Genomic DNA, 23,034 nt, shown 5'->3' with positions numbered 1-23,034 from the left:
TTATGTGACAGCTATAGTTACTTTGAAAATTACAAAGACCAATTTATAAAATATGTTTTATATTGTTAAAGATGTAACTACCCAAATCTAAATAAATCAGTTAAAATGAGCTTCCTCTAAACCTGATACAACATCATATACATGTTAATGTAACACTCAAAGGAACTATTCTACCACATAATGAGTACTTTTACTTTTGTTACTGTAATCACATTTTGCTGATGACACTACTACAGACAGTAGATCACATGCTTTTTGCTCTAATCCCATTCCCTTCTACATTCCCTCCCACATGAAAATAATGACACAAGATTCAGGTGAAAACCTGAGTATTTATTGTTGTTGTTGTTTTTGTTTTTTTGGCGGGTACCTGTGTTTTCTGAATGGATGCTGGAAAACCCATCCGTTGACTTTTGCATAGGTCTTGCCTGTCAGTGGACTACTGTCCACTTTGGGGATGGAAAAATCAGTACATCACAAAAACCATGCAGAAATAGTGAAAGGCACAATCACCATAGATATCAGATACACCAAATTTTATATGTCTATATATTTCATCTTTATGGGGGGAGGGGTGTACTAATTGAGATGTAACAAGGGCAAAACCCCAAGTGTTTTTAAGCTGCCATCATTTCAGGGCACAACATAAAACATACGAAACTCCCCAGACATTCAATGCCTTTCATTGAAAACATCCTATTGGTGAACAACTGTTCTAATACCTATATGGGGAAATACAAGCATATTCTATTGTATTTTTCTGATACATTTAATTTAATCTTTTAAATATATAAACTATTTGTCTCCTGCCTCATCCTTTCCCTGCCCACATCTCCCATGTCATATAGGCTTCACACATTTTGTGACTGCTCCTCCTCTCCTCATTATTGGATGACTTTCACTCTAAAACCACACCTTTCAAAATCACACACAACATACTGAGAACACGTTTCCTTTTTACATGACCCTGGTGGGAAAAGGAAGAAATAAAAATGAAGGAAAACAGGACAGGTTTGCAGCGGCAGAGTTATCTGTGGCGATCTTTATGTTTGTACACACACATCTACCTGTGATCTCTCATTATTAGTCTGTTTTCACTCCGTACATACCTTTTTTTTTTTAACAGGCAAGCAAACGTCAACCTCTGAAACACAATCAGAACAGTAAGCCCCTACGGTACCAGAGAGATCATTATGTGTGTGTGTATTGGACTCATCACCTCAGATACATTCCCTTCACTGTTCAGAGGAATCACCAGGATACATAATAGTTATCTTTGAAAACAAAAAAATGATAATATTCAAAATTATATTATAAATTAACATTTATAGGAATATAGGCAGAAATGAAAACATTGTGGTATGTGATTCAAGGGAAAATAACTGATCTTATTTATCTAGATGATCTAAATGAGCAAAGACATTTCCATTTTCCAAACAATCCGAATGAATCCCCAGGCTCTCAATGTGTGCCTTGAACACACCATTACAGACCCTACTAAAATCATGTCATTGTACTGTATCCTCACCAGCATCCACACAGCGAATGCTGTGCTAGGTGGACCCTCTGGAGGGCAGTGTTTGCCTATGGCACGTCAACTCTGAGTCTAGTGCTGCTTGTATGGTGCATCTCACCAAGATGAGACTGAAGTTGGGGCAAAAACACCACTTTTGGCCACTGAAAAGCCCTCTTGGTTTGTTAATGAGCACAGAGGTGAGGCAGAGAGAGGATTCTCATCAGTCCCATTGGACACAACGTTGTGGACTCAAATCCTGAGAGGCTTTGACATCTAGTGAAGCGTTATAAATTGTTCTGTAATATTTACAAGAGAAATAAACAACTATTATCCATGTTTTTTTTTTCTTTTAAAGAGTTTCTAGCATTTAACGTGTCGTGTCAGTACATCTTCTCACACACAGATTGAATCAAAACAAAAAGAAAAGAAAAAAATAAATCACAAAAGAAAAACAAAAATAAAACAAGCACACAGCACACCGCTAAAACTTTGACTCACAAAATGTATGACAGTGCAAACTTACATCCATGTCTCAAATAATTTACAAACATTAGTATACACTTCAGCACCATTTTTTTTTTTTACTATTGTTGTTGAACACATATCAGTAAGCTAGATCTTTAAGTGGACACTGTTAGAGCTGGATGTGCGAACAATAATGCGACGGACAGTCATGGAGTAGGTGTTGGAAAGAAACGCGTGGCATGTCCATAAGCAAGATGTAGGGGGAAGATGCTTGTCGGTGGGCTTTGAGGAGATGTTTACATCCACTTTATTTCACTAACAATTGATGACTTTTTTTTATATGAGAGGATCTGATGTGTAAATAGATTGTACGTTCTTTTCGGTGTTCACATGGACAACGTAAGATCACAGCACACACTGTGGATGAAGGCGACTGATGTGTGCTGGGCACGTGACTTCAGTTTACAGACCGCACATTTAACGGCCACCATGCTGTGTATGATCCATAGGGAGTGGGTTTCAATTTGTCGGATTTAAAAGCCAAATGTGTACTTTCTCTTGGTCTGACAGGAACAGGCTTTCTTTTCTTTCTTTACTGGAACCAAGCAGAGAGAGAGACTGTAAAATAATATAAAAATTTACAAGACAAAATGAGCAGAAAACAGTGTAACAAAACAAAATAAAGAGTTACCATTAATACCGCTCTTTACTTACTATAACCTGCCATACCCTGTAACCCAAAGATGAGCCCTGCATCCTTTCATAATCCTTGCCATTAATGATTTAATGGCTGCCCATACCACTTTTTTTTCATCTGCACAAAAAAGATGACCGTATTCATTATCAAGAGAAACACAAAAACGAGCCATTTTTTTAAAATGCTCTTCAGTGGAGTTTGATGTTGAATTTAACTCATTCACAGGCTGTTCTGAGGGTTACATAACACTTTCCAATGACCATTTCATATGAACCACATTCATTTTAATACTATTTAATATCTAATTCGTTATGTCATTTCTTTTACTCTTTAGTCTGTTTTGCTCATACTCTCACCATCTTCTACTTGCTCTGAACCTTCTCAAACTGAGAGGAGAGAACTCTCACAACATCTTGTTTCCTGTGATGAAACAGGTTGCCCCATGTTTCCTGGCCTTTGCAACTTTACTCTGCATGTTAGCAAACCAAACTGGTGACAAACAAATGTCTAGTGATCCTTCTCTCGCTCTCGTCACACACGGTATATCCCTCCACCTTTTCTAAATAAACATAAAATTATATTTTCATAGAACCCCCTTCCATTTAAAGCACTGAAGTCATGATGAGCTGCTTTCGCTGAAAAGACGCTAAGACTTAACTTGTCTCTGTCTTGCATTGTTTCCACAAGAAAAGTCTGTTCCTTCATCAGAGTAAAGTACATTAGGTTATTTCAATTATCTTCAGATTTAACTAAGTATTCTACTGATGTAATGGTTGAATAAAATAAAATAAAAAAAACATTCCTTGAGGAAGAGTGGAAGAAAGGAGAATATTTACTAAGATAGGAAAGAAAATTAACAGAGCTAAATTTTTTGTTTGGTTTTTTTTTATTTTTTATTTTTTTTTAGATATTATTGTTACTAAGTATAGCCTGTGTAAATATTTTGAAGACTTTTTTTTTGTTGTTTGGATACTGCAATGGACAATAAGTATGATAAAAATCTACACAGATCTGCACAGAGGGCTTGGTAGCAGAGTGGGGCATAAAACTACCAGGTGGAATCAGCTTGTGTATGACCCAAACAAAAGCGCTACTGGTCTACTGGTATTTGAACTAATGTAAGTGCAGGAACAAAAGCAAATATGCTGTGGGTGAATATATTTAATCATGTGTGCCTTGGATGTGTGTCTAATGCCCTCAGAGTAAACAATGCCCCCTGGTTGCTTGGGAGTTTAGTGGCAGAAGTTACGCTTGCTGGGCTGGTGAAGGTAGGTGTTTCTGGTGTGGGCTGCATGGCGAGGGACCTGCTCCCTGGTGCGGTTTTGGCGCTGGATGCGGTTGCGGCCCAGATGGCGCCTCTCGATGCGGGCTTTGCTACGCTGGACCCTGGCTACTTGGGTGACCTTGGCCAGAGCTCCAGCCTGGGCAGCTGCTCCACGGCTCACCCTGGTGGGCATAGTGCTGTGGGTGGCGGGGGCAGCAGCTGGTTCAGCCACTCTGCTGCCGGGAGAGAAAGAAGGTGTGATTGTTGTGACAGTCATGCTGATGCTGATAAAGGAGGCGAAGGTTGAAATGAAGCTAGCATTAAAAGTGCCGCTCCTCACCTCACGCTGCTTGACAGACTGACAATGCTTTCTTCTCCCACCACGGACAGGTTGCTGTTGGACACCATGGACAAGTTGTTCGGGGAGACGTACACAGACATGCTGGGGTGCTCGATGAGCAGGTCCTCCATCGGGCTGGCCTCTGCTGTGGCTCCCTCTGCAGTGAAACAGGGGGGAGGGGTGACAAACCAGCTCTCATCCATGCAGCCTCTCTCTGAGCCTGCCTTACTGCTACCCCCACTGCCCCCACACTCACTCCCAGAGCCAGGGGACATCGACGAGGTGGAGGAGGGCGTGGACAGTCTGGCCCGCCTTGGCAGGGTCACAGGTGTAGTGGCACCCAAGCCTGATGGGCTAGTGCTGGGGCAAGACAGGGGGTCTGATGATGCTACTGCAACTCGTGCTTGACCTTTATGTGTCCTACGGCGCTTGTGAGGCAGGTGGGGAATGGGGGCCGGGCATTCAGTCCTTGTATGTGTGTCTTGATGATGTGATAGGTTACTGTCAGGGGGTGATTGTGCAATTAGTGGGGCGCCCGTCTCATCCTCTGCCTGCATCATGGAGTCAGACACCTCTGAGCGCATGGCAGCGATGAAATCAGGGATGGGACGGACGATAAAGACAGGCGGAAGGGTAGAGTTGCAAAAATGATGCAAATGTGGTAGATTTTCAAAAAGCCATGCGGGTTGAAGGGGGCAATTTTAAAGGGATCACATACGCACGCGCACACATACCAGTGTGGGGAATGTAAGGGTGTTTAAAAAAATTGGAGGAGAGGAAGAAGAGGGGGTAAGGAAACACAAAACATAAAAGAGTCACATCATTAGTTGTGTTGACCCTCTAAGGTTGTGATTATGTCAGTGACATAATGCTTGTCTTGACTCTGCTGAGAGGTATACTTTTATGTTGCTTTTTGTGTTTGGTTGGCTTCTGAACATTCAAAGCAATTTTTCATACTCAGTAACTGCCTTTGTCATGATTGAGATCACAAACAAAGAGGAAGGAGATGTGTATTCACAGAGAATCATGTGTTTCCATCTTCTGGCGGACAACACCTTTGGTATGGCAGCCATATGGGTGAGCACCACTGTAGCTGCACCACGCCCTGACTGACTCTTCACCCCACCCCGTCATTACCTCTACACTTTAAATGTTAATCAGTATTAAAGACATGCACAAGAGAACAGAGGTATTTCCCAGCTACCCAAATCTTTGAACATAAAACACAATTTGTCTATTTCCCAGTTTGGTGTAGCCCACCAGCCCATTCAATCTAACTCTGCACTCCCTCTGCTGAGACTCACCAGACAGATTGACGAGCATCCATCCCTCCTCATCGGCCTCCGTCACACAGGGTTTGGGTCCCTTCAGCTCAGCTGCCACCTCCTCTACCTCCCCAAACAACAGGTTGCTCAGGCGCTGAAACATGGCTGCTCGTACTCTCAAGTGTTGATGACTTGGGTGCTCTTTTTTGTCCACAAAGAAAAAGCTGTAGCTGCCTTTTTGAATTTCTTATTGTGTTAATGTATCACTTGTTGCTGTTTTATGCAATTATTTTTCTGATCTTTTGAGTCTCTTTTTTTTTCACTTGAAGCCCTTTGCTGGATCTCGGTTTTGACAAACAGGAGTGGACAGGCTTCTGTAGTGCAAATGTAAGGTTTCACTTGGTTTGGAGCAAAGGCCTGGAGAGAGAGGAGGGAGAGAGGGGGGGTGGGGGGTGGTCAGTGGTAATAAGAAGATAAGATGCATCACTGTCAACACATTTTTCTTTAAAAAAAACAGCTAAAAAAAGAGAAGACACTAACTGGCTTAATTTCCTGGTGCTTAGTCAGAGTACATTAGATAAGCAGTGTGAGTGAGCATGTGTGTGGTAAGAGTTTCCTCAAGGTTATTTCAAGACACATTACATGTTGGAACTTTTTTTGGACTCAAGCCTTAAAGCCTCAGAGCATTTTGATGTGTCAAAATGACACTAAGAATGTGTCACTAAAAACAGAGGCTGTTTACTTTTTCAAGTTTCCACCCTAATGTTGCTGGATAGAGTTTGCATATTGTATCAGCTGGGAATCCAATACTCAGCCTGGAAGAACAGACAAATACCTAGTCCTAGTTTTATTCAAAATAATCTAACAGCTCTGAGGCTGTGTGCAGAAAGAAAATGTTTTTTTTAATTTACCTATTGTCACTGTTAACCCCAAAATTGAATTTTTTGCAGAAAAAATGGGAAACTGTATTTTTAAAAACGTCATTGGTTGCTGTTTAGTCGGGTTGGGTGCAGTGCAACAAGCTATAAAAAACACAACGCTGGCATATTATCACCTTATAAAGCTGATATGAAAAACGTATTAGTACACCACTTTACACACCCAGCAGACAATATTATCATTAATTGGAAGTGATGACAAATGTAAGTGCAAAACTCTTCGTTTAACTCTGTTTTGGTCTCCAAAAATTTGATTCTAGTAGCCTTAAAGCTTGATTATACATTTTGGGGTTATTCACCAGGGTTTTAATGGGCCATGTTCAACAGGTCAGACAGTTTAAAATACATAAAAGAGCATGTCCTGATTCCTCAACTGAGAAGAAAGAAGAAATGAAAAGATACTTATAATTTGCATTGTGTGATTTCAACACATGAGCAATGGTCAGCATATGAAATGATATCACCATTTCAACTTGCACCTGACAGCATGTGACCTAAATTGTGAAATACATTGGCAGAGGAATGTGTTAAATGTATAAAAGAAATGTATCAGCAAGTAAGGAGCAGGTGGACAATGGCTGCACTCCCCTCCCCCATGAAATTTAGATAACCAATCAGTAAAGTCTCAGGACAGATGGACAGGCTGGAGAGGAAGAAGAGGAGGAGGAGGTAGTGGAAGGAGGTGAGACAAAGAGCCAGACTCTCACAGAGTCAAACAAATTGAGTGTGCACAATGTTAAAATGCAAAGAAATACAGCAACATGGGGACAGAAGGCACTGAGGCAAAGGACACGTGCCTGACCTAAATGAGAATATGATGATGTAATGTTGAACAGATGTTTGAACAGTCACAGCTTACAAGACAGACCCCTACATGTTCAAATGCTGAGTTTTATTTACTTAAACTGTGTGAGCGCAGAGGAAGGAATGACTGATGATCACAGAGTGTAAACCTCTGCCAATACCTGCTGACACACTTGAAGATATCTCTTGAACTAAAGGTTGAATTTGTTTCTTCACGTAGGCTGTGTTTTATCTATATATTCGTCTGCTTGTATAATAGTTTCAAGGTTGTAGAGGTTTAAAGGTCAGATCATATAACCTATTTCTTTCCACAATCTGTTTGACCCACAGCCTGCTCTGTCCCAAAAAAAAACTTTATGTAAATACAATATGTGCTGCAGATATGCAACTATTTCATAATAATTAATTAATATGAATTATCAGAGGTGAAACAAAGTGTGTGTGACAGAGGTTTATACATGGAGCAACGAGTCATGGAAGGAGACATGCATGGATGGATTCTTGTTGGGGAGCTGACACTTTCTGTCCTTATTTGGAGAATTGTCATGGTAACCAGGAACATACAGGGAAGAGACAACCTAATTGCAACCATACTCCCGAGATTTCTTATGTCAGATGGAAATGACAGCCATTTTAATGAATATTGTCACTGTCAGAGATTCTGTTTACACAAATACTCTGGGTTGTATGAATTCATTTTGATTTTGTTTTCACAGGTCACATTTTCAAAATCATACTTACTCAGCTAGGTAAAAAGGCCCATGTTTGTTCAATTTTGGGAATTTTGCAGAGAAAATCCAAGAAATCACTATAACTGAAATGCTGCACACTTAGCTTTTATGCATTCTTGGGCAAACAGAAACTTAAGTCATGAGACCATGACAGATAAGTCCAGATAAACAAAATTTTGGTGAGAAGGCCTAAGGGCTGCTTTACGTAAGGTGCAGCAGACATCCACAAAACACACACACGCTCAACATGGACTACAGGGAACACTTCCTCTGTACGTTTTTCTATCAGTTTGGTGGCTGTACAAGTTAATTCAGGGCTATCTGACTGGTGTAAATATAGCCACTGATACTGCCAACAGAGTGCAAATAAAAGCCACTGATATGGCTTATATCCTGGAGAAGAAAGTTCATGAATCTATGGCAAAGGTTGTGTAGAGGCATTATCTAACAACGACCACACATTAACACTGATAAATTTCCTCTGAGGTAAAATCTATTAACTGGCAGAGAGCAGAGGGATAAATGTGGAGCATTTAATTGAAAACTCAAAACAATGTTTTTCTTTTTTTGCTTTATTTGCTTTTTCGTCTTCTTTGTAGACCTATGTTTTGTCCCCCATTTGTCCTTATTCATGTGTACTGCATTATTTATTGATTTGTGAGCATGGAACTACAGTGTCTTCTATTTATATACATATTTATCATGGCATGTTTATCATGCAAATATCAATTTTCATTCTTATGATGCCAATTAACATCTGCCCAGGGTCAATGGCTGAAAATTAGCCCTCTAGGCTAACTCTTTTTTTTTTTTTTTCATTGATCAGTGAGCACAAGATTACCCTAACCCATAGCCCTGAATGATTGGCTTATATATGTGTGCATATGCTTTTATTTTGATTTATTTTTTTAATTTTTTTTTTTTCCAAAAGCCACTCTATAAACAAGAATTTACATACATAAATACATGCACATTCTGACACCGTTATAGGAAGGATCTATGACTTCTGAATCTGTATTTTGACATTGGTCCTTTTAAAAAAAAGTGGGAGGGGCGGAGTGGGGTGGGCGGGCTCTCGCGAAATAAAAACAAGACGCATGAGGCGTCACGCCTACGTCACTGACGCGGACAGAGAGGCTCCAGCTTATTTGGCCACCGGAGGAAAAAAAGAAGAGTAGCAAACATAGCGAAAAAAGATCCTATGACAGTGTATATGCGACCTATATGGCTTGTTAAGTCTAGTGTTCATCTTTGCGACACTATGCCGAAACGAATCGATGTGTGAATGGTTTGCTGTTGTCGACGGTCACCATCCAGGGTTGAATCCTGACATTATGAAAAATATGCCGCTCACAGCGACAATGTTTACATTTCCAACACACAGAGATACGCTGGATTTACGATGCAAAATAACACATCGACGTCGACCTCAGGCTATCGACGGCCGAGAGATGACAGGACTTTCTGTGTAGGTTATTCAGGCTAAACATGAATTATCCGTATAAGCTCTCCAGCTGAAGGGTCAAAGCAATGACAGTTGTGGCTCAGCGACTCTGCACGAAATACATCGAGTGGATACTGGCTCACGACAATACAATGACACGGTTATTTTACTGAATAACCCAAGTGACTACATAGCCTATGTATGTATCCCCCTCCTAGGGGAAAAAAAACATCAACATCCGCCATCGGCTTGACTCCACATCAGCATTTGGTGCAATTTACAAAACAAGGACTGCTGTCGTCCTGTAGGATCTACACGTATGCAGACTGGTGTCATTTTTTCGAAATATAGGACGTCGAATCGACCTAATTAAACCATTTGTTTTGGGCCGCTATACTGTTTTTAGATCTATTCATGACCTAATAATAGGTCATCACTAATTATAAGGCAAAGCAGTCAAAGATAGTCTATGTAATGAGTCAGTGACAGACAAAGAGATACAATTCCGTTGTAATAGCCTACATGTTCTATGATTTTATGATGGCTGATATCTGATGGATATTTTCTGTAGATAAGCCTGTGAGGAATGCAGCAGCTTCACACAGATATGTAGTTTGATACCTCTATGAGCACATAGTTTGACACAAAATACACCAATTATAAAATATAAAGCAAAAAGAAAGGATAGCTTACCTGCCTTTGCAATGTATTCAAGTTGTAAACGAGATCTCACACACAGTAGAAACGACAACAATTCTTAAAGCATAGCTTTAGATAGCCTTAAAGTGAGGTAGTTAAAACACCATTATACAAAAATAAAAGGCTTTCTTCTTAGAAGAAGGGCTTCGTGTAAAAGTTTTACACTGAAGTTTTTAGATCATAACATCTGCAGCTTTTTTCCTCCTCTCCTGTATTTTTTCTGCTGCAGATTTTGCTTCTGTTTATTGCTGCCTCCAGCTGATCCTCGGATCAGAATGTAGAACGTACAAAACAGCTGATTGTGAGATCACAATACTCCAGGCCCCGCCCCCTTCCCCGCCCACACCAAACAAACCGGCCAATCAGAATTTTACACAAGCCACAAGCTGGGCTTCTAGGTAACAGGGTGGGGGTAGGGCGAGAGGAGCTGTCAACCTGCACCCAGATGGAAATTGTGACTTGAGACTGATCCGTGATCAGCCTCGACTTTCACCACCCTGCTGTGTAGAGTCAGGGCTGGGGGATGGTAAACTGATCCCGGGTCTGTGCTCACATAGCTTCAAATACAGGCTTTCTACAGCGAGGAAAGATGAAGATCTGTTGACAGCAAAGTGATTAAATTGTAAACTTTTTTTTTTTTTTTTTTTTTTTTTTTTTTGCAACTCACATATTATGTCACCCAATGAATAGACTTTGGAGTTCTTTTTTTTATTTTAAAAGGTTGAACTTCAGAATTTTCATTTTAGATTAATTTGATTTTAGTTCATAATTTCAAACAGATGCTGAACATTGTCAAACATGAAAGGGGCAACCTACTCTCTTTTGCATATTCTCCTCTGGTGAAGGAATCATAAAATTTGTCACTTCCTAATCTGATGCAAAACATCAATATTCAAATGATTAAATAGTCTCCGTTCACCAACCAAATGAGCTTTCCTTGTTCAGTAATGGTGGTGATGTTACTTTAAATTTCATTTGTAAATAGACCTCTTTCCCCTCCCCCTCAACATCCCTCTTTTTGCTCCACCTTGGTGGGGAGAACCTTCATGTGCCACTCACCCTGTACCAGCCAATCAGACGGGCTTTTTCAGAATGCAGCATTTGAGTAACCAATGAACTGTGGAGAGGTTTTGAAAACCCCTGGTGGTCACTTTTACACTCTGCAGTCAATAAAGCTTTAAGAATACCCACCGCCTTTCATTATTGCAGATTGTGCTGTGACTGTGAGTGTGTATGTGTGTGTTTCTCTAGGTGAAAGATCATCCTGTGTTGTGGTTCTATGAAGTCTACAGAATATTACAGATAAAACTCAAGAGTGTTGTGGCCTACACTCACAGCTTGCTTGTGTTTGTTTTTGATCTTATTTGTATTTATAATACAGCAACATAACTGAAAAGCAGAATAAAACAGATGTGACAGGACAGATCAAGAAGCCACAGGCAAACAAACAAACAAACAAAGCTTCATGTAAAACATGATTTAACAAAAAACAAGGTAAAAAATAACAATCAAAACCACACAGAAAGATCAGAAGAGTTTAAAATGATTGAAAAATAATCATAATAAAAACAGCCATAATAAAAAAAAAATAAAACTAATTGTTAGCAACATGTACGTTTACGTCTACACATGCATTTGTTTATGTACCCACGTACCAACATTCCTTCTTGTAATGCAGGGAATTCCTTTAGTGAAGCAAGAACACACTTATTTACGCCTAAGTATGTCCTCCCTGCCAATTGAAAGTCAGTCATCATGATGATATCACTCACATATAATTTTTATAACTTGAATTGTGTCAAATTTGAGAGTAATCCTGTAGTTCAGCCTCGAAAAATATATTTTTTATGTCTTTGTGTGACATGCTCATTGTTTGTACCCTCTGACAAAAGGAGAAGTTTGTTAGGCAACTGATCAAGAAGATACTGTAGTTATACAGATGATAAAGTGCCTGAAGTATGGTGTAAAGTCTACTTACAGTACCTGGAACTTTTACAGCTGATTGGGATCAGCAGACACTCTTTGTGTGCAGCATACTTTAGCATTAAGACTGTGAACCTGAATTGTTTTGTTCAGGACTATGCATTGCAATCAACTTATGTAATCTTATGTTTTATAATACACGTGAATGTGCAAGTGAGTAATGACGTCTGGCTGCGCGACTGGATGTCTTGAAAACGATGAACCACACCTAACAGGGTTGTGTCTCACACACATTTTTTAAAAATCTACTTTTTCCTGTTAGACTTTGTCACGCTATTACCACAGCGTCAAGAGACGAGACAGGAGTCCAGCACCGTATGAGCTTTCCAAAAGCAGGACGATAAGGTTTCGGCCTATACAGTTACCAGGTGCTAGGCAGCTCACGCAGATACACACACACAGGCACGAACACACACACACAAACACACACACACACATGCACACAAGCACACACATTCACCCTGCAGTGATGATGATATCCAAACCCTGGTAACACGGTGAACACAAACATTTAGCAAGAACAGTTTGTGCATCTGCGCTTGTGTTAATGTTTGTGCTCTCAAACTAATCAGAAAAAGTCACAGGCCTAGCAGAACTTGTTATATCATGTCTTTGTAACGTGTATTTCCATGTCAGCAACTAATCATCCACAATAAATACAATTCAAGATGTTATTCTTTAATGGATGTGATCATGACCACATAATTCACAAATAATTGGGGCTTGAATACACTGCCCAAGGACACAGAAAGAGAGGAGGCTATGGTTTTCCACTATCTGCTCCTCTTTTTTCTCTTTTCCTCTATCCATGCCAGATCTTTCACTGAAGTTGCCTGGCTTCACAGGATTCCCACAGTTTCCCGAGCTGGTTGGATAAATAGGTGAAAGGTCACAGTAGTTTCTCCCGCTCCCTCTCTCTGCGTGTGTTCATGGCCATGAATGTGACATGAAGCTCTTGTTTAACAGCATGCCTGTCCTTGCCCCGGCTGGCACAGCTAACTCAGGCACGTGTGTAAATGCAGACGGCTTCTAACCAATCAAGCCTTGCGTTGTAAACACTGCTATTTTGTTTGCGGTTGAAGACCAAGGTGTGGTGATGGATGGGTTGACTCAGAAGTCCAGCATGTTGTTTGTGTTGACGCTTGCTCGTGAGAAGGCACTTGACAGCTCATCCCGTCCTTGTGCGGAAACAAACACAGGTCATGATGGGACAAGGTGTGTGTAGGAGACAACATTAAAGCTCATTATTTACAGAGGTGTCTTCTTTTCTTTTCTTTTTTTTTTTTGAAGTTTCTGCTCACTTGAGTTTCTGTATTTGATCATCAGACAAGAAGAATCGCCTGTAGGGATGCATTTAGAGAGAAGCTGAAAACACAGAAAGGAAAAAAGTAGTAAAGGTATGTCCACTCATCTCCCTTATTGGGGTTTCACATCCTGTCAGCCAACCACCATGATGAAATATAACAAATCACATCTAAATCCTATAAACCTTAAAATGATGTCAAATCACTTTTTTTTTTTTTTTTTTTTTTGTTGACTTCCTTTTTGAACTCACTGACCACCTTTTTTATGTTGTTTGACTCCACCTACCTATGCAGCTTTCACTTTGGGTGCCTCTCTCCTCTCTTCTCTCAGGCCTCTCTGCTCCTGCACGGCTGGCTGCTGGCAGATGATAAGACAGCAGCCCCAGAAGATACTGGGTCAGACTTGCTCCCTGTGTTACTACTACCTTACAGTGCCAGCAGCAGTATTAATGACCCGCATATGGGGCTGTCCATGTCGCAGATCCCCGCACATTATGAGAAGTAGGCTGACTATTCAAAGGTTTAATAGTTTTATGTTTTGGGAAATACACTTACTTGCTTTTTTGCAGAGCTAGTTGAGAAGCTCGATACCATTCTCAAATCTGTACATTAACTATGAAGCTAAAACAGGGAAAGGAAATGGGGAAACGGAAAACCTAGTAAAATTCATCAAATGTGGAAGAAGTATGTAGATGTTTTACTTGTGGAAAAGTACTACTACTACTCTCTACATTACTCAGTTACACGCAAAGTCTTGTACTGAAATGTTACATAAATAAAAGTATGTAAATATAATCAGCAAAATGAACCTAAGGTATTTAAAAAAAAGTAAGCAGGGCTCAGAAAAATGGCCCGTATCACCTTTGTTAATTATATTATTTGATTATTACTCACGCACTACTGTGTAAACAGCATTTTACTGCTGTAGTTGGGTTGAGATTCAACTTACTTTTAAACCATTTTACATAGGACTGCAAATAGTGAGCATTTTCATTATGTATTAATCTCCTGGCTATTTTGTTGATTAATCAATTTGTTACCGTTTTGTTAATCTGATAGTTTGGTTTGTAAAAATTCAGAAAATAGTGAGAAAAGCCATCACAATTACCCAGAGCTGAAAGTGAAACCTTCACAGTGCGGGTTTGGTCTAACAAGTAGTCCAAATGTCATTGTTATTATAATTATTAAAAGAAAAAGGAACAAATAATAAAATTAAAAAAAACCCTCAAATTTGTTTGGCATTTTTTTAAACATAAAAAATAAGTTAAATGATTATTTCCCAAGATTTCAAACCATTCATTAAAACAAAGGTAAAGGGAACTCATCTGCATCTACATAAAAATCTCCGAAATCCAAACTTTGATGTTATGTAAAAGACAGTGACAAACAAAAACATGCAAAATATAGAGATTTACTTAAATATCTCACATGGGAATACAGAAAAACAGCTGCAGAAAGTTCAATAGTTGATTCCAGCCGGTGTTGCCAAATGTGTTCCTTCAAAGCTCCAGCTCTTGATATTTGCTTGAGTAACGCTTTGATATTATATTTCTACTCCGATACATTTAAAGGGAAATATTGCACTTCTTACTTCAGGTAGTTACCATTTCCTTTTGAGGTTGTACATACGTTTATAAATAGACCTGAAACAATTTTTTGATAAATCAATTACTCGATCAAGAGCAAATTAAAACAAAACATCCAAAAATATTTTCAGAATTGATTTTCAAACAAAAATTACATAGTTATGAATTCATGAGAATTCACTTGTAGTTTATTAAAAGTGCAATTTGCTTTAATTTATTAGCTTATTTCTCCATTTCCCAATCCCTTTTGGTACCGTCCACTGTAATGTCCGGAGGTCTGTGGCCTTGGATAAAGGATTTCTTTCTGCAGCTCATATTGCATACAGTCTGTCTGGTCTGTACATGCTGCCCTCCACAGCACTCTACAGTCCTTAGATAACCCTCTGCTTGTCTACGATTCCTTACTCAGCACAGACCCAGACTCAGACTCAACATGGTGGCTCCCTGTCACCAATCCAAATTCACACAGCAAAAACAGAACTGATATCAACCGGTGTCCCTCCCTCCTCCTGGACGACACCTCTGCAGGCCCATGCATTTGATGCAGCAGGGGAGAAGAGGCTGGGGAGGTACTCTAGTCTTCTCTCCGTTCCTTCCTTCCTTCCTTCCTAGACCCTTCCACAGCCCTCCCAAAGCTCCCATGCCATGGCTGCATCCCATGGGTCTGTCCCTACAAGGCTAAAGCAAACAGGGTCTGGAAGTGGTGTCCTTGGCAAGCATGTGCTGATAAACACAGCATGAGTGAGGACAGGCTGTGCTCTCCAGAGGGGGGACGACAGCCCCTCATTCACGCTCCCCTGGAGGATATTATAAAACTTAACGAGGGAGCTATTTTAAATTCCCCAAAGGATTAGGGTACCTCTGAAGATGAGAAAGCACTGGATTTCAGCCACTTGTGTCTGTCTGGGTTTACCTCAGAAACACTGTGTATTAGGTGTCTGTTTTGGATGAAATGAAATCTCTTCTTACCCATGAGTTCGATTTTTCTTTACAGTTAGCGTGGGAAGAAGAGGAGCCCCTTGCTCAGATGTGTCCCTTAACTAAAACCAAAACATGACCGGTTAAAAATAGCACGGCACAAGGATTAAATCAAAGAAAACTGTGCAACCCTTTCTTTTCCATTCATTCATCCTGACGTCAATACAGCTCTTCTGTTTACAAGCTAGCACTAAAATTAGTCTCAAAAGATGGAGCACTTTGGGACTTTCTTTTAACCCATTCAAAAAATGTCACTCCTTAACTCACACACACACACACACACACACACACAAACACACAAACACACACACACACATTGAAAAAAATGTGCTGCATGGAGCAGGGTCAAAGGTTGAAACCAGGCTAAAGCTGTAACCTGGAATTACATAACGTGGCCTCAGTCAGAGCATATATATCCAGCTCAGCAATCGTCTCCTCTTACAAAGAATGAATTCCTGAGTGAGGTGACGTCTCATTTATATACACGTCATCGTAAGGTGACACCATGTGGGGATGTAGCTCAGTGGTAGAGCGCATGCTTTGCATGTATGAGGCCCCGGGTTCAATCCCCGGCATCTCCACTTTTGTGCGACTTCTTTTTTGTCAATCGGTGACTGGTGGTAGTCTCTATATAGGAAAAATTCGCTATCTCATGCCTGGGCGTGTATTGAAAGTTTTAATAACGTTTACTTTGCAGATTAATCTCACCATATGTCGTCCATCTTATACAGTTTTCATTTTTAGTAATAGTAAAACTAACTTACTAAAAAAAGTTTCACTAAATTTTATGTTGCCAAATTAAATTAGCTTGGCGACTGTAGCCTTTAATTAACATTTGTATTTATTTATTTATTCAATGTGCAATTATTAAAAACGTCTAAATCTCAAAATAAATAACTATGCCCTAACCTTATTTTATCAACATCTATCTATGTTGTATGTATGTGTATGCTGTATGTATGTATATATATATATATATGTATATATACACACACACACACACACACACACACACACACACACACACACACACATATATATATATATATATATACATGTATATATACATCTCTAAAAAGAATGTAGTATGCTATATAGTTCAATTGATATATTTGACCTATTTCTTTTTTTTTTTTGTCTTGATGTAGTATTAATCAGTCTTAGCATGGCGAATGGATGTACCCTGGGGCACAAGGGGACACATGGCCACTAGGGCAGAGTCAGAAGGCAAACAGACCTGCAAAAACTTCTTCTGGAAAAAAGAAGGAGAGGGAACTTACACCTTTAACTTTTTATTTTTTATTTTAGGTTGTTTAGGCCTGCTGTTCTGAAGTCTTAAACCATGCTTATAGAAATGTCAGCACCACAGCTGTGTGGTTTGCAAGTTGACTTTTTGTAGAAATGTGGTGAAAGCAGCTGAGGGTTCAGCTTGTGTTTACCAGCTTGCCAGCATATGATTGTATCTGATGCACAGGCAAACTGTTTACTTACATATGACTTAAAATGTGTGTGTGCCTTTGTCACATACACAAGGAAACATGTACTTTATAAAAAGCTAGTGCTAAGCTAAAGCTAACTTCAAGATGATAGCAAATTGTACTGAATGAAGGCATAAAAGTAATTTACAATTATAGATTTCAAACAACAAAGAACATATTCTGTATGTCCACTATTTTACTGGAGGATTAAAACTGAACTGAATTGTTTTGAATTCTGATGGATTCTTAAATATTAACTTTATCTCTACAGTCACTTTAGAGTAATGCTCGTTTTGGAGAGAGCAACACACACACACACACACACACACACACACACACACACACAGAGAGAGAGAGAGAGAGAGAGAGAGAGAGAGAGAGAGAGAGAGAGAGAGAGAGAGAGAGACCTCAACCTGGAAAAAATGTAGGCTGACATAGATTCATGTCATCTGCTTTTAGCAGGTTAGTTAAGGCTGGTTGTCCAGCAGGACACACTATCTGCCATGAAACAAGACCACTCTCAGGGTCAAACCTTCGTGTGTACTTACTATTCAGGTGCCCGTAACTGCTTAACCCACATACTATGTCTGCACATTATGACCTAAAAGAACCTTTACATAAATGACACATATCCATTCCCCAGATGTCAAACTAACAATCCTGATGATGGGAAAGGAGGTGAAACATCACTCACTCCTATCTGAAGCCTCAATAGACTACTGTACTTTAGCTGCAGGTCATGTTACAGAATGTATGCAATATATATCTGTGCAAAGGTGTGTCCCACTTTTCTTTAAAAGGAACATAAAATTCAGCAGTTAAGGGAGTCAAGAAACAGCATGAGAGAGTCACGTTTATGTCTACACAGGTCAGTCTGAGTCAGAACTGAAAGGTCCCAAAGTTTAAATATCACTCAAAGCTGTTTTATTCTCATTAAAGTGTCCTGGTGTATTTGGCCAAATGCATCACTGCATCAACGGAGAACACCCTGTATTGTCCAATCTGAAGGTCTGTTGCTGAGTCATCAGACAGGTCGATGTGGATCTGACACCTCATGCTGGATGACAACAAACGTGGTTGACCTTTTCCAGCTTCAGGGCAAGGCACACACACACACACACACACACACACCCACACATGCCATAGTGTCTCTATAATTTTGCTCATGATGTCACTGTGTGTGAACACCTGTCTGTGTTGTATTATCAGGCTGTGAGAGTTGGTACAACTTGGTTCCATATTTCATTGTAACATTTGTGACAGCTCTGTGGCTGCAGGGTGACACTAATGTTCTCTGAACAAATGTGATCTTTGCAGCAGTACTTACATACTGTACATTTGTGCAATCAAGTCGTTTATATATTTGACCTCTGATTTAACCACAGATAGGAAACATGGTATTATTGGTCTTTGATCGCCCCCTGGTGGTTCATCTCAGATTAGTCCATCAGTGGATCAGTTCACTTTGTGAACAGTGGATGGCGCCACTTCCTAGCATGTTCTTTTCTTGACCCAGAATGAGAAGTGAGAAGTGAAGTGAAAATAGTAAATTCCTGAAATGAAAGAACTCTCAGGACCAGCAGATCAGTGACGACTGTTTTAGATGTTATTTAGGAAAATGCTGTTTGGTCATTTGATCATTTTTTTGATTCTTGTCTAACTAGACTAAATACAGAATTTAAAAGACACCCCAACTCAACCCCAGATGAGGGTTGTTCAATTTAGGATGTATTCCACAATTTTCTTGTTGTCACACCTTTGCACCTTTGACATGCATTCTCATCTTCATTACAGTGAACATGGGAATTGTAGTTTATTTTGAGTCATTCCCTCATACACCATCCTCCTGCTGTAAACGATACATACTAACATCCCTTACTTGTTAATAATTTCTTTGGCACAGTAGGCCACTTAACACACAACACGGGTGGTTAACATAAAACCACACAAGGGAATGTAACATAAACACATAAATGAGATTAAAAATATGTAAACTGAAATACAATTTAAAAACACTGAAATGTTGAAATATAAGTTCTCAAAGCAATTCAAAACAACATGTCCTTTCTGTTATGTCAGCAGTGATTTCATACGTGTGGGAAGTTTCTGACTCTTCTCTTCCTCCTAGAACATTAACTTTCCTCAGAAAGTAAACAACTGAGAGTTAGATGACATTTATGGCACCACATACTACATCAAAGGGTGCCTGTGGTTGGACTGCTGTGTCTGCCTGCTGTCCAGATAAGGCTAGGGCAGAGACACACACACACACACACACATCTGGTTAAATTCCGTCTATACAAAGTTGAGTGTGTTTGTGTGAGTTATACCACACAGTAAGTCGCTTTGGATAAAGGCGTCTGCCAAATGAGTAAATGTAAAAGTAAATACCACTGTGGATAGGAGGTAAGGATGACACAGAAGTACTCTTTCCTTCACAAAACTTTCACAACCTCATTTAAAAATAAGAACTGTTTCCATTTTGATATATATAAATAAATTATATAAGTTAAGGAAAACTGCTTCATTGTTAATTCTCATGGTTGTGTGATTATAAACAAGACCATGCTGATAATACACCAGGATTTCTCCGGGTCAGCAGGAACCCTAATGAAAACCTGTGCGTAGTCAACACAATGTGATTTTTTTTAAACCCCTCTCTTGGTAATATCATTGGGTCTGCTCCTGTTAGATTTAGATGCAGAAGTGACACAGAGTAAACTCCACACAGTTCTCCACCAACACAACAGTTAGCGAGTCACTGGGACAGATATCAGTACAGTGATGTTAAGGAGCTTTGACAGCTCAGAGGCCTCTGTGCAGAGGTTGTACACAGCAGAGAAAGTCACAAGGTTTAGGATATGGGTGGCCCACAGGAGAAGGTTTTTCTGATGTGTGAATTTTTTAACAGTCTAATAAGCGGCAACACTGGTCTCCTTTGAAAGGTACCTCTTAGAATTTTACAAGCAGTAGGTCAGAATGGTTCATAGACACAAATGTAAATGAGATTTAAGTTTTTTTTGTAAAGCAAACATAATGTAAAGCCAGCAATGTGGAAAACACTTTGGAGCCATTGCTACAAGTATGATATGGGGATCCTACTATGCTTTGCACACACAGAAGCATGGTTAGAATATGGCTGTGTGAAGACTCTGGGCTCAGTCTGGTACAGGACAATACTCACCAAGTAAAGGGCTACCATGGCCAAAGTGTCTCACAGGTGCGACTGTGCATTTTAAAAGGTGAAGTAAAGGATCTGAATACTTTTACCACTACTTTCACCACTCTTGAAATTATATGTAAACACAGCACATGGGTAAACGTTCTTAACACTCACCACTTGGTAAAACAAAGATTTCAAATACTCATTCATATACTCATTAGGACCAATATGGGAGAAGTAACTGTTTTGGGACACATTTTTGCTCTCATTTCTCTGCAAACCCTGTTGTGTAATACACTGGGCCGGACATTAATATTGCAATATCTAATCTAGTGTTGTAGCCAAACAGAGAGACCATCCTTCAGTCTGCAGGACATGCTGGCTGCTTCTCTGCATGTCAAAGTGTCCCTGATTGATCTTCCCTAAAACATGTGAGTGTTGGTGTCTGATGGAGATGCTTGGCCAGAGAGTGTGTACAGACTACACAGCCTGCGTGTGGGAGTGTGTGTCCATACTCTGCATTCCTCTGGGATAATCTTATCTTCCTCCTGCTGAGCTTATGGACCTCTGAACCATAGGGCAACACTCAGACACACACACACACTCCAGTCTACATGCATAAACAAACAAATAAACATACAAACATGCAGTAGTGAAGTAGTTTGAGGCAGTTTATGCACATTAGACAAGTTCATATCTTCTCAAGATTGTTTTGTGGGTGAGTTGAAGATAAAATCACAAGGCGTACGTTAGGTAAAAAGTGGTAGTCCAACGGGACAATCTATAACTTGATGAATAATGTAAAGACTTTGTTTTATCACTGAACACTACTTAAACAGAGAGTCTACATACCAAAGTAGACATTTTGAGACCCTCCCCAGATCAAAGTGGATTGTAAACACACTTTACTTGAAGAGACAACAGAGCAAATCAGCCCTGATGGTAGCTGCTAATCACAGACTCGTCGCTTTTCTTTCACATTCAATAAGAAGCATCTTGGGAGATCAGCTGTATCCTTTGAATCATCACATGTACAAAGAAAACTTGACTCGACTTGATTTATCTGTGCTGTTGTTGTTGTTGTGCCTTAGGGTCAGTCTGGAAAACAACCTGCATAAAGGTCACGTGTAAATGTGCTGGAGTGGTCGTTACCTGTCGTTTGAATGGACTGAATGATAACAATGCACCTGATTGTTCAGAGGCTATAGGCAATGGGTTTTTAAAATGTAAAGCATGAATTAAAGCTGCACTTCTGCACTTGTCACTTGAACAAAAACATTTGTACGATAACAAAAGGTGTTAGTTAGGGAGTTGGCTTCTTTTCAAACACATGAAAGGACACTAGAAGTACAATATGGCCACCACCCAAAATAAAATTATGTTCAGGTAATGAAATACACAGCAGCAAATAATAATAATAATAATAATAATAATAATAAAAAAAACATTCTCTAGTTAAAGCTTGTTCAAGAATTAATACCAACCCAATCATCAGTCCCATTAAAACAAATCAATGATGTCTTGCAGCAAAATCATGCTGATGGACAAATGCAAAAAGTAAATGAGTTTTAAAGAAAATGATGTGTTCATGTCCCAGCATGTCAATGATGATGTTGGGTCAGCTGGAAGAATGTGGAGGGGGAAGTGTAACAGTGGAAAAGAAGAGCTTGGTTTCAATCATGAATAAATAAATAATAAAAAAGATTTAAATCTTTGAAACTATTTTTCAGATTGCCAATGTATTCAGTTTGACCTACGTACATTTTCTTTGGATTGTAACATTTTTAAGAAATGTTATTGTTCTGCCAGTTTTGATTTAATTGCAATTTACATCTTACAGTCTTTCTCCTAGTTGTGTTTAAGGTTCAGTTCTCTTTGTTTTCTGATTAATTGTTTATTTGGATCCCTGAAAAAACTACAGCAATTTCATTGAGTTCTGTGAATCAAAAAAATATTGAAAATAATATCTAATACATGTGAACCAAAAATACTGTATATGCAGCACAATCACCTTTTCCCATTCTCTTTGTCATAATAAACTGCACAACTGCAGTTTTCTTTTTAAATAATCATACTCGAGGACGTTCTGATAAATATTCCAATGATTGCCTCCTTCTACAGAACAGTTTTCTTTTCAGTGTATTTCTGGCTTGAGGAAGGAGCAATGTCATCCATTGTATCTTGTAGTCTAGTTGTGTGATGGTGCTTATTCCTCGTAAAGGTTATTGGCAAGAATTCAACCACCTGTGTGAATGAACAAATCAGGACCAGACGAGCTGCTCAATTCTGGACTATCTGAGGCTTTTTCAGACCCTTAAGATTACCCTGAACTGGAGGACACATTTGTGTTTTTACATGTGCATGTTTTTGACCCAAAAA

The 23,034-nt window shown here is 39.5% G+C and overlaps 1 protein-coding gene, 2 long non-coding RNA genes and 1 other non-coding gene across 8 annotated transcripts; 2 read left to right on the top strand and 2 right to left on the bottom strand.

Moving 5' to 3' along the window:
- Positions 1 to 312: 312 nt before the first annotated feature.
- Positions 313 to 10,453, bottom strand: LOC139620671 (tumor protein p53 inducible nuclear protein 2). 5 transcript variants are annotated; one of them, XM_071476439.1, is made up of 5 exons: positions 10,158 to 10,452; positions 5,587 to 5,964; positions 4,539 to 4,856; positions 4,283 to 4,439; positions 313 to 4,178 (listed from the first exon to the last, which is right to left on the bottom strand). In XM_071476439.1, the coding sequence occupies exons 2-5, from the start codon at positions 5,708 to 5,710 to the stop codon at positions 3,911 to 3,913; spliced, it is 867 nt and encodes a 288-aa protein (XP_071332540.1). In that variant the 5' UTR covers positions 5,711 to 5,964; positions 10,158 to 10,452; the 3' UTR covers positions 313 to 3,910. The 5 variants fall into 5 exon arrangements, with proteins under 5 accessions (XP_071332540.1, XP_071332539.1, XP_071332537.1 ...); XM_071476438.1 differs by having other exon boundaries at positions 313 to 4,175; positions 4,283 to 4,856; positions 10,158 to 10,453; XM_071476436.1 differs by having other exon boundaries at positions 4,283 to 4,856.
- A 2,350-nt stretch (positions 10,454 to 12,803) lies between these two features.
- LOC139619934 (uncharacterized) lies at positions 12,804 to 13,863 on the bottom strand. Its single transcript, XR_011690696.1, has 3 exons — positions 13,737 to 13,863; positions 13,448 to 13,511; positions 12,804 to 13,324 (listed from the first exon to the last, which is right to left on the bottom strand). It is a non-coding gene; the product is annotated as an uncharacterized lncRNA (long non-coding RNA).
- Positions 13,158 to 13,915, top strand: LOC139619935 (uncharacterized). The gene is made up of 3 exons (XR_011690697.1): positions 13,158 to 13,361; positions 13,473 to 13,543; positions 13,782 to 13,915. It is a non-coding gene; the product is annotated as an uncharacterized lncRNA (long non-coding RNA).
- Positions 13,916 to 16,523: 2,608 nt separating this feature from the next.
- On the top strand, positions 16,524 to 16,595 carry trnaa-ugc (transfer RNA alanine (anticodon UGC)). Its single transcript has one exon. It is a non-coding gene; the product is annotated as a tRNA-Ala (tRNA).
- Positions 16,596 to 23,034: the final 6,439 nt, after the last annotated feature.

Source organism: Trachinotus anak, unplaced genomic scaffold (genome assembly GCF_046630095.1).
Source record: "Trachinotus anak isolate AG129_WGS33_773 ecotype Australia unplaced genomic scaffold, CSIRO_AGI_Tana_v1 ptg000004l, whole genome shotgun sequence".
NCBI lineage: Eukaryota > Metazoa > Chordata > Actinopteri > Carangiformes > Carangidae > Trachinotus > Trachinotus anak.
Note: the sequence above shows the minus strand (reverse complement) of the source record. Positions and strands in the feature narration are given on the sequence as shown.

Coding starts and splice junctions, on each gene's coding strand:
- LOC139620671 (XM_071476436.1), bottom strand. CDS start 5,710: ATGTTTCAGCGCCTGAGCAACCTGTTGTTTGGGGAGGTAGAGGAGGTG. Junction 4,857..5,586: donor GATGCTCGTCAATCTGTCTG/GTGAGTCTCAGC, acceptor CCATGCGCTCAG/AGGTGTCTGACTCCATGATG. Junction 4,179..4,282: donor AGTCTGTCAAGCAGCGTGAG/GTGAGGAGCGGC, acceptor CTCTCCCGGCAG/CAGAGTGGCTGAACCAGCTG.